Here is a 12847-nt window from a genome sequence, read left to right as displayed (position 1 = left end):
ATGATCTTTTGAGTAAATCCCTTCACCTTATTTTCTTCTATAACAATTTTTACATTGCCAGTCGTTTCAGTAATATTGAAGTAATATGATAAGATTTAAACCAAATATTATTGTATTTGCACTGAAGTATTTTGAATATTCATTATTCAGATTTAATCAAAAAACAAAAAACCTAAATCATGTAATCATTTTCTTTCAATGATTTAATTATTTTAGTTATTGTTAGATGCACACTTCATTAATTAAACTAATGGTGTGTGTAAAATTAAAATTTGGCTAATTTCATTTTTTTGATATTCAACTTTTACTTCAGAAGATAGTTTTTAAAATCCAGAATAAAACAAAAGTACTTTAACAACAGCCCAGCAATTTTTATTTCTTCATTTTATCTGTTCTAGGTCGAGATATAACATAGGATTCTAAGAATACATAATATGAACAACATAAATGAAAATGGACCTTTCTAAACTAAATTTTTTGATGACAATGAAAATGAGAATATGTTGTACATGTGGATGGATTTACAAAGTCCTTTAAAAATACAGTGTGAAATGTGCGCAGACAGATTTATATCGACTGTACAAACAAAAATTATTAAAAATATTCGAGAAAAATGATAAATGCAATTAATAATACGTTGATAAATGACCGATTACTCAACCGATTAAAAATATAAATGTCACTGATATTAGATAAATTGGTAAAGGCATATTTCTAAATCAATGTGACTAAATACATGATCAATTTACTTACGTTTGGTAATGGTAACAATAAAAACTCATCGTTAATTGTGTGCAATTATGTTAAGACAAAGTAAATTACATGTAAATTTCACAATGAATTGTTGACATAGCATTAGTATGAGGTGAAAATTAAAAGGGGGGGAAACCATCTGGATACCAGATGAGCATGAGTGATAAAAATTGAAATGAATACACGATTTTCTGATTGAATGTTTTTTCTTCTCCGATAGTCGATCCAAACATTTACTGGTATTTTTATTAACAGCATAACAGGATTCGTTGCCATGTCTTCTAATCTGTTTGTTATATAAAATCACTAGAATGTACATTTATGTTCTTTGTTTAAAGCTACTATTCATTCCATAGAGGCTACTTCTTCGCGTAACGATTCAAACCTCTGATTGTCCGATCTGGATTCTCTGTATCTAGATACTTCTGTCGGATGATGCGTGCAATTGACGATGTCTGTAGGAGGATTGCATGAAGAGTTTTTGTCGACATTTGTCAACGATTCTACGTGATGAATGTTTTGTAAATCGTGCGTCTTATCATTGTCCATCGTATTTGATGCACCGTTCACAAATTCCCTACTAGAATCTTGTACAGTTTCTCTAGATTCGGGATAATTTCTGCCGTCTATAGATCTCATACGCGCGTCTCTATCGATGAGAGAGTATCCTATATCACTAATGAAGGGAACCGCTTCTGTGGGATGTAGCGATTCGCCTTGCGAATTAATATCTGTAAATGTATCGAGTTTTGAATGGTTAACAGTTGGGCTTGAGGTAGATGAACGCACACATTGTTGTTTCTTACTGTCACCAAACATTAAGGAATGCATGCTTGGACTGGATGAGCGATCTCTGTGTGTGGATGGATTCTCTTGTTCATCCAGGAATCGGTCCATGTAATCTCTGAAATATTAAATATAAATTTATAAGTCAAAACACGATTAAATATTTTAACAACAACATATAAATTTACACAAAATTTCTGCCGACGATATAATGATTTAATAATAATCTTTTCAAATTTAAATAATTACAAAAGGCTTACATGTGGATTAATGTCTTTATTCTTAAATGTTATAAAAAATACTACAATAAACAAACATATGCAAATATTTAAATACAGATTATGGAAAACTAATGACACAACACTTCAATTATGTAAATAAAACAGCTAAAAACTGTTACAAAACTTACTGAAAGAATGGACAAGTTCGAATATTGGACATATTGCAGATGGCCAGTAATAATAATAATTAAAGCTAATGCTGTTGACAAAATACTGGATAATTGGTAAAATAATGACTACACTGGAATATTATTCTACAGATGAAGATTCAGTTCCTGATTGTTTTAATAATTTTATTTTAATCAAAAGTTATCAATTTAAATGTAATTATTAGTAGTAAAAAAAAAATTACTATTATAAACTCAACTTATTTTGAATTTTTACATGACAAAAAGTATCCTAACAAAGATGAAGCAAAATGTGTTCCTTTTTCAAATTTATTTCAATTTTATTAAAAACAATGTTAGAAATATTGATTGAATAATTCAATTCCCTAAAAATATTTTATCTTTGGTACTGTCTTTAATTAATTAAAAAGAATTAAACTCAATCAAATTTTACGAAGAAGGATGCAATTGCCAACAACTGAAGTCCAATAAAATCTCCTGAAATAGATGAATAAAGAATGGGACAGAAAGACAATTACAAATGGAAAAAAAAGTAAACTTTACTAGTTTTATTAGCACAGAATTTGATATGATGATTTATAAATATTATCAAACTGTTAATAGAGAGATATTTGGTCTAAAATGATTAGCAAAAATACCAGAAAGAATATTTCAAAGAATCGGTAACAAAAACTAGCTATATAATTTTACAACTTCATTTTATGTTCATTTTATTATTTTATTGATCAGTATCCGAAACTAAGTTGTCTACAGTTTTGTATATTTTTTACATTATATTATTTAATAATTTAAGATACTAATTCTTAAATTGAAAAATCGTCTGTTTTAAAATTGTGTTTTACTTCTAATTTTACAGTTTAGTTCCAAGAATGATATAAACTATTATAAATATTACATTTTGAACATTTTTATAATTTCTATAACAATGCATTGTCAAATTAATCTCTATAATAATAAACTAACAAAGATTATTCAGTTGTTTACCAAAATAATTTATGTTTAGTGACACTAAAACATATAAAATGCTCAAAGGACTTATTATGTAAAGATAACACAATAAAGATGAATTTGGTAAAAGGCAATTATTATAATAGATTATCACACTAACTGAAGTTACATGATTATTATTTGTAATAATCTCTAAACTGATATATTTGATTAAAACTTCATATACATATTTTTTTTAAAATCAAGAAATTCTTTTCATATTTCAGATATAAAATTTTTTAATAATCTGTTTACTTGCACATGGAATATTGAGTCTTACCTTCCAGTAAAAAGATTGCCGTCATTTTAAATATGCTCCTGACATGATCAAGAAGGATATATACATTTTATACCGAAACATTTATACTAATGAATAAATAATATTTTTCTCTCAGAGGATTTAAAAAAGAAAGAAAAAAGAGATCAGATAAACTTTTTATAGTGAAATCAGTTACAAAAACTGTTTAATACTGTAATTTCAAGAATAAAAATTAATTTCTTTTCACTGGATGAATTTTTTCACAAATAAAAATATGAAGTATGTGCAATAAATAGCTTCTCTGTGTTCTGAAAAATTTAACCATTGCTTATATTTTTAATTTATAAAAATGTAATTCGAAAGAACTTTGGATATATTACATTATGATGATGATCAAGAAGCTTACTATAAAAGTGATTAATTCTGTATAGATATATCTACACCAAGTATATTTAAAAAGAAATTATGTTTCTTTTTTATATTTATACGAAAGTCTTAAAAGTTTCAATTACTCTATTTAATAAATTGAACATATGCTTAATTAAAAAGATAAGAAATTAACAACACAAATGATAATCACTGATAAAATAATGGAATTCATTATTCCTTTTTTTTGTAAATTTGTATACTGAAACCTGAAATAGAGATCCACGGTCAATACTGTAACATTCATATCTGAAGACATAACAACATTGAAACAAATGCTGTCAATGGATTCAAATAAACAATAATACATTTAATAATATTTTTAACTCCCAAACTTATATCAAATATCTCAACTTCTACATTTCTCAGGTATCTAATTTGTAAATGCACAAGTTCACAAAAAATAGCTTTGTCTATATAAAATGATTTTATATGTAAATATAATTATATCATAAATAATAATATAAAGTAAATTTACAACTATTCTTCATGTTCTTAGTAAACATTACAAATGATATTAATCCAAAAAATAAGTTACTATATATACATACACACACTAATCCCCCCTGTGAATAATGGTACATCAGTGAAAATCTGTACGAGAATAGAAACACAATGGTTTACAGTTGTAAGAGTGTGTTGTATTCACTGTAGTAGATATTATAATCTTTTGAAATCATAAATTGTATATATTTGATGATTTTATTAATTAATATAAACTTTTATAGTATAAAATCCATTTTCAGTACGGCCTTTTATAAAATTAGAAGATCTACATCAGAAAAGTCTATTTTATTACTATATTCTTTACTAAATAAAATAATGAAATAAACGATAAATATAGGATTATATTGAAAAACAACAAATACTTATTCTTACATATTAAAAGAGATCATTAGTATAAATTTTCATTGTTTAAAAGTCATCATAAAATTGATCATTACAAGTGAATACTTTGCAATCCGGACAAATAGAGATCAAACATCAGAATAAAAAAATTAACCTGAAAATTTTTGACAATATTTGATGAATGTTATGAGCAGATATGTCATTATAAATACATTATTTGTCATCATCAACAAACAATATTTCTGATATTATGACAATATTTAAAGTTTAGATATTTAAATTATGAAAAGTTATTATATTAAAAAAATTAATGAAGCTTTCAACAATTCTAAATTACTAATTAAAAAACAATAATTAATATTTGTGCTGTAAATAAAATTTATAATGGAGCTGAATGACAATCATAATTTAACACTACATTATGTTTGATTCATTTAGTGTAACACAAATGCATGATTATTAATTAAATAATGTGTCAACCCTTTCCTGCAACTTAGAGACTAGATGGTAACGTTCACAACTATTTGCAGAATGTAATATAAATATTTAATATGGTCACTAAATGCCATACTAAATTTTCCAATTTTCACATAAAATCTATTTAATAATTTCTTTATTTCTTAAAGTGTTTCTTTGTGTTAAAATTTAAAAAATGTTCAACTTTTGATGTGGATAATCACTGCTGAAAAATCCATATATTTAGTATATTATACCATAAAAAAACAGACTAATTTTATATAATTAAGATACATGATTAAGAATATATACCTTAAAAACACACTGCAGGAATAAAGTAACTGGAAATTTTTTTTAACATTTATATGCTGTAAATCTCATATTAAGCATAAACAATGGCTGTTTTCTAATATTTAAATTTTCATAATATTTGCTAAGATTTATTTGATATTCAAATATTTGAATGATTCCAATTATATAGTTGAAGATGGTTTCAGTAAAATAAAGAAACATTTTCAATTACCATAATCCAGCAGTGTCTTTGTCTTGTTTAAAATGATACTAAGTTTCAAAGAGTTTGAAAATAAATAAAAAATTAGACAATTAATTTTAATTATGCAAAAGACAAAGTAAAATCATCACAAATAAGAATTACAATTATAATGTATAATGAAAAAAATCTGTTAGAAATTATTCTTTGTAGCTCAATAAAAATTCCTAAGCACTTAATAATGTTTAATTACTTGTCCAACTAAAACATTCTTCCCTTCATTTAAAACAGGATGGTAACAAAAGTCTCTCTCCTTATCCATTATTTCAAAAACTAATAATGTAATACATTGTATACAAGTAAGCGCTAAACCAGTGGTGCCCAAACTACTTCACCTGGATGTATTTGACATCATTTATGATGGAAATATGCCTATGATTTAAATGCAATTTGACCTATCAATTGAAAAGTATGGGCACCATTGCAGTAAACCAGTGATTCTCAAAGTGGGGTCGTGAAAAATATTTGGGGGGGTCGCTGAAAAATTGATGCCAGATCAATTTTTTTTCAAATATTTTATAAAATTATTATGGATTCATGTTTAGAAATAATAGAAATAAAAAATATATAAAATAATTTTTACTTAAATAAATTGCACATATAAATAATAAAAACAATATAAATATTTTAATACGAGCCTAATATATTCATAAATTTGTGTGCTATTGGGGAATTCCCCAAGTTCCACTCTCAGCCTAAACTATGATAGAACAACATTGTCATTTGGAACGGTGTTAGCTAGCAGTGTTGCGTTTGTAAGCAAGTCGAGTTAGAAATACAATAGAGCGTCGATTATCCGAAAACCGATCAACTGAAAGCTTTTCAGTCGGCAAATTTAAATTTCTGCTAGTGTTGTGGCGCTGCAATATTTGGCTATGTCTTGGGCTACTCCAATATTATTTTAGTTGGTATGCGTTTTTAGCTGGCAGCACTGGAGCAACCATGAGAGGGTACTTAACCCCCTCCCTCTGGGATATTTTCCTACACATAATCATTCTTTGGGGGTCCTTTGAAATTTTTAAGTGCAAAAAGGGGTCGCAGACCAAAAAGTTTGAGAAACACTGCAGTAAACAATGATGCAAATTTTCATCTCCTCAGCCCTTTAATCAGAGAGGGCTGTAGTAAACACAGCTCCTAATGAAAACAGGGCAACATTGTCAATTACAAAGTTGTAGTACATAACAAAATATGTACTATTACCTTTCCTAATGCATTCTGAAATTTTAATTGGGACCTTGGAATAGGGGACTGTTAAAAATGACATTTAAATGCTTTACTGCACAACATGTAAGGAGTAGTAGTGCATCACCACACAACACAACATTCATGCAGTGTGGGACTGGGCAAATCAATTTTGAACAGCAGTGGGTAGGTCAAAATGGACCAGTGAACTAGCAATCAAAGTTCCCAGACTTTACATCCATGGATTTTTTCCTTTGGGGCTTTCTGAAATTAAATGTTTTCAAAACAGCCATTGAATACAAGTGATGTGCAACTATGTATTTTGGTGCATTATGCTGCCATAACCAAAGACATGTTAAGCCATGCAAAAAGCCATTATTGAAAAAATACAAGTAGCAGAAAGCAGTAATTTTGAGATTGCACAATAAATGGCATGTGCAAACATTTGTAGTGTTTTGTGTGCTTTATCTAACAGCATTTGATATTTTCTATTATTAATAAAAGAATATAAAGGAATGATTACATTCACCATGCAAAAATATTATCCAATTAAAGAACAAGACAAACACTGTCTATTGGCATTAAACAGGTTTTTTATAACATCACATGCACTTTCAACATTTTTTTGACATTAACTTCAGGAGAAGAAAAGAATGTATCCTTCAATATATCAACTGCTATTTGATTTTAGTACTAATATGTGCATGTCATATTTGTGCCTAAGTTTGTTTAAATTTAACTTTGCATAATTTATATTCCATTTCCAAATAGTTAATAATGCATTTTTAAAGTTTTATTCTAACGTTTCTAAATTACATTCTTTTTTTCACCTGAAGATGTGAAGATGACATTGATAAAATGTTGAACATGCTTGTGATGATGTTATAATAAAAGCTGTTTAATGGCAATAGACAGTGGTTATCTCTTTCTTTAATTTTATTAATAAAACAGATCAATTGCATATCCATATATCATTGATAACTTAAACTGAACTCTCGCATTGTATTTGTGTTATGCAATGATGCACTACTAGTTTGGAGAAGCTTTATCTGCCATATTTGATAGCCTGTTCTGGAATCCCAGTTAATATTTCAAAATGAATTTAAAAGTTAATATTATGTATTTTTTCATATGTTACAACTCTCTAATTGATAATGTTGCCCCATTTTCATTAGGAAGAGCTCAAGAGCTAAGATTACAACAGCTCTCTCTAACAGAAGGGTTAGAAGATGCAGAAATTCACATTATAGTTTAACACAAGCCAAACATAGTATACATTTGCAAAGTAATATTCTGTAATTTTTTAATATACTGTATATTAGTCTAAAGATGGGTTTTTTAAAAAGTTAAAAATGTTTTTTTTCAGTAGAAACATATTGAATTAACATTCTTAATTTATATATTATTTCATTTTTAAAATATTCATCTCAAGATATAGAGTATTTGATATATAAATAGACATATGTTTAAATTATTTTAGGTTGTTTCATTAAAGTACAATATTGTTATAAATCAATAAGTGAGTATATGCATGTACAATTTCCATGATATCACTTGTGACAAAATTGGCAGCCTATTATAAATAATGGAAAGTGCTGTATATGATGTCACTGTATAAAACTGTATATTGAATAAAGAAAGAAAGAAAAACGGTTTTATCTTCAACTTTTCCAAACTCCACAACTCTACAAGAACATTTCAAATATCTTAAAATATGCACAGAATGCCAATATATTATTTTTTCTTTTTGATGAGTAATGGCTCTGTTTGTAATTTGTGAATGCATCTTGAGAATGGAATAAATCAAAATGAAGTTTTTCAATGATTTATCTTGCATCAGATAATTAGAAACTCGGGAAGACAAAACTTAAATTTTTCACTGATAGCACATTTTTTGATATAGCTTGCACTATTCATCAAATCTATATATTATTATATCTAATTTCTTAAAAATATATTTAAAGGACATTATATAATCTATTTGATAAGATAAGAATACAATTCTTGAGACATTACACTGACAAATCTTCCTTTTAAGGTTATTAACATTTGAAATATCATTCATAGAAATACAATATGTATAGTGTGAAAAAATAATAATTCCTACAATAATTAGGTTTTTGTAATTAAGAATTCAGTTGATCATTAAGTTAATTTCAGAATTAAATAATTTATTTAAATAACTTCATGTAATTCATTGGAATTAAACTATGATATTACTTTTGATATGAATGTTTTCCAAGAAACTTCTACATACTTTACTAAAGTAGAATACAAATTTTGTTTTTTTAATAGCATTTAAATAAATTCAATACCATATAAATATTTTTACAGTGATGAGAATACCTGGCCAGATGAGTTGATGATAGTCATCAACTCATCTGGCCAAATATTCTCATCACAAGGCTAAATTTTCTTTTATTTCTTCATTTTATCAAGTTTTGAATTCACCAGGAGTCCTAATTTTCCATCTTTTTCTATCACTATTAAGTATTTTTAAGATTTCAGCCAGATCCTTTATGATCTGGTTTTTTTCCTTCAATTTGTACATAATTTATTGATTTATTTTATAATATGAACTTTTATTACTTATGATTCTTCACACCATTGATTACATGATATTTGAAGCATTTGATTCTGTCTTGATGCATTTTTTTCAGTTTTGATCATTATTGAGTGTCTTCCAATTTATTCATTTCTTACTTCATTCTGTCTTATCATCTTTGTTTGTTGTAATATTCTCATTCCTCTTCAACATTACAGACTCTTAAATGTTAAATAAATAAAATATTACTTTATTATGTACAGTATAGAATTCATTAACAGATCTTTTGTATTAAATTACACATTTTTTGAGGTGTCTTCACTTCATCATCATATCATTCACTCTCTTTTCTCTTTTATTTTATTTTTTTCAAACACTGTAACAGAATCAAACATGGAACATTTCATGGAACACTTTCTAAACTTTGGCATGTGTGAACAATTTATGTTGTGAATGTGTTGATTGTATCAGCTTCAAGTTTGATCATTTATGATTCTGGATCTGGCTGTATGGACTGACTTCCTTATCTCATTTTGAACTTCTCACATCATTTCCTCTGGTCAACCATTTTTAGGAATCAAACTTAGGGATCTAGGCAATTCCCTTCTTGTTTTTTTGTTCAAATCTGGAAGTGTACATGTGACCATTGTTAACTCCCCTGTCATTCAATAGTATGATAATGAAAGAACTGTTAATGATTTCTATATAGTGAATAGCAAGGTAATATTTTGGTCATTCTTATTTTTTTAAACTCTCTTCATTTCATTACGATCTAGTACACCATTAATACAACATCAGTTTTACAACTGCCTTATAAAACTCTTGGAATCTCTCATATATCTGCAAATCACATAGTCTATTGTATTTCCATTTCATCTATCCAGATTTGATTCTTCCCTCTCTCTCTTTAATCTCTTCATTCCTACATATAAGTGAGTGCAAACTTTTATACAGAATTAACATTTTAAATCATAATTTACACCATTTTACCAAATTTATATATTCCATCTTACAGATGGAATATATAAATTTAGAAAAGAAAGAGCAGTTTTACAATTGCTCTTTCTTTGATATATATGTGGTACGATCCAAAAGTTCGGGGACTGCGGTAATCTATGACAACAAAAGCATGTATTTGAAGTTACAGCGTATGAAATAGATTCTACCAAACCACCTCTACGTGTTCAGGTTAATTTCACCCATGTCATGTGATTAAACCGCAAGCGCTGCTGTTTTTTTCCGGAGATAGTTACCTTTGTTCTGCGACAGTAATAAAAGTGGAGTTTCAAGAACAACCTCCAACATTTTGACTTCGCTATAGTAGAATCACCGTACACCTTTCTTAGCAATTTTAAAGTCTCCGTAGGTGTTTTACCTAAACACTGACAAAATTTAATGTTGGAAGTTGTTCTTGAAACTCCACTTTTATTACGTCGCAGAACAAAGGTAACTATCTCCGGAAAAAAACAGCACTGCTCGCGGTTTAATCACATGACATGGGTGAAATTAACCTGAACACATAGAGGTGGTTTGGTAGAATCCATTTCATAAGCTGTAACTTCAAATACATGCTTTTGTTGTCATAGATTACCGCAGTCCCCGAACTTTCGGATCGTACCACGTATATAGAAGTGTAATGTGCGATACTATACACATGTATAGCATAGAAAGAAATCTTTGTAAATTGTCTTATAACAAAGATTGTTTCAAGTGATTGAATGTACTACCTAACATGAAACTAAATTGATTTCCTAAACTTCTTTTACTTTGATATATAGTTCATTTCATTATATTTTCGGTTTATATCTTCTTTTATTCTTGGCACAGAATAAAACTGAGCAATGATCAGTTATATAATAATATAATTTTCCTCATTTTTTCAAATCTGCATGTATATTCTATTATCCACAAGTTCTTGTTTTTTTTATTTCTGTCAGAACTTTTTCAGTTTCTCTTTTTATAACCCAGTGTTTTCCCCAAAATTTTTTTTGCTGTGTTGTCAATACAACTGCTGGGCAGACCTCCTTCATATAAATAACCTTATTCTATCTTGAACAAGGTTATTGACAACAGTTTTGATGTTCTAGTTCAAACATCAAAGAAGTCAACTGTCCCTGTTGTTTTGGAATTGTTATTTTAGCCATTTTTTGTTTTATAAAAACTAAGTAAATTAGTTTAACTTCTTTTTTTTATGTTGCTTATTCTGGGATTCTATGGGATTAATTAAAACTTCTGCTGCATATATAAAGGGATTGATGCAATTAATTTCATGCATTAATCAAATCCTGTGTTAAACAAAACTGCATTACAAAAGGGTACAAAAATATGTTATTTAATAAGAAAATTCTACTAAAGATTTTTGATATCTATTAGGTGCTAAGTTGATATTTATCAGCATTTTTCTTTCTGTAAGTAAAAACTGATTTCTTAAAATGATACATCTAAATAATTTTATTATATTTTACACTCACAGCCTTTCTAATAGACTGTGAACAATTGTTAATATATTGTATTTAAATCTACCAAAGCATCATAATTTTATTAATAGCTAAAGCTATAGTTGAAATAGATGATGTATATTTTAAGTTTAAGACAAAGCATTTTTTTAATGGTAAATTTTCATAAATTATTCGACCATCTGCTACACAATTGTTGTTAACAGAAGGTACTTATTAATCTATCTAATTGTTTCCTTCCATATAGTAATCAACTCCATTTATTTGAACAGTAATAAATAAACACCAAAGCACTAAAGTTCAAAAAGCTATTAATTTATTAGATAAAACATTTTTTGAGATTATGTATCTCATCATCTGCTCTATAATTCATAAAAGTAACTATTCAAGCAGAGAACAAATTCAATTATATATATATATATATATATTTGAATTTGTTCTCCGTTTGAATAGTTAGTTATATATATATATATATATATATATATATATATATATATAAAATTATAATGTTTTAGTCAAAGAATAAAGAACATTATATGTTATTGTAAAATGAGTATCTATAAAATGTATACATTTTATATCACTTTTTTGTTTAAAAAATATTCATTAAACAAGAACATTTCATAAAAAAATAGTTGATTCCTGATTCATACATGACCTTAGTAAGCAGTAGTAATTAAATGAACAAAATAAATAAATAATATATACAGGAAATCCTTGTTAATTTGAACTTGGATAGTTTGAAATCCATTAGTTCATAACTATACTATTTGTCCCAGCTGGGGATATAGAGATCTACATGTTAAGGAATTCGGTTATATTTTATTACTACTTCAAAATTTGATGTGAAATTCTGTCCAAACTGTGATATGAGTATATTAACTCTTTCGTTTAGATTGAAATGCCTCCATAACATACTAAGAGATCAACAGACCAAGAACAACTCTAATCTGATCAACATGACTTTGCTTTTACAGAAAAACATTTTCAGGTATCATCTTATCCATGAACTACTCTTTTTTCTCTTATCTCATAAAATACAGCTGGATTTTGGGATTGTAAGATAGGGCTACAAGTAGCAGATTGAGATATTTGTAGGGCTCTAGCTACTACATTTGAGTGACTTGGCCTATTACTTTTTGGGCCACTTTTAAAAATAATTTGGGCTACAATTCAAGGAATTATGCTT

General features: G+C 27.3%; 1 protein-coding gene across 6 annotated transcripts in view; it reads right to left on the bottom strand.

Moving 5' to 3' along the window:
• Positions 1-347: 347 nt before the first annotated feature.
• Positions 348-12847, bottom strand: part of LOC136982695 (mesoderm induction early response protein 1) — a 109387-nt gene continuing 96887 nt past the window's right edge. For 5 of the 6 annotated variants that reach the window (XM_067279267.1, XM_067279269.1, XM_067279268.1 and 2 more), the window contains one exon: positions 348-1657. In XM_067279267.1, the coding sequence (XP_067135368.1) occupies positions 1099-1657 (559 nt within the window). In that variant the 3' untranslated portion in view covers positions 348-1098. The remainder of the gene's footprint in view (positions 1658-12847) is intronic. The other variant, XM_067279272.1, reaches the window with a different exon arrangement.

This window comes from Centruroides vittatus, unplaced genomic scaffold (assembly GCF_030686945.1).
Source record: "Centruroides vittatus isolate TY-2023 unplaced genomic scaffold, ASM3068694v2 contig_862, whole genome shotgun sequence".
Classification (NCBI taxonomy): Eukaryota; Metazoa; Arthropoda; class Arachnida; order Scorpiones; family Buthidae; genus Centruroides; species Centruroides vittatus.
The sequence above is the reverse complement of the archived record's forward strand: the minus strand, read 5'-3'. Positions and strand labels throughout refer to the sequence as shown.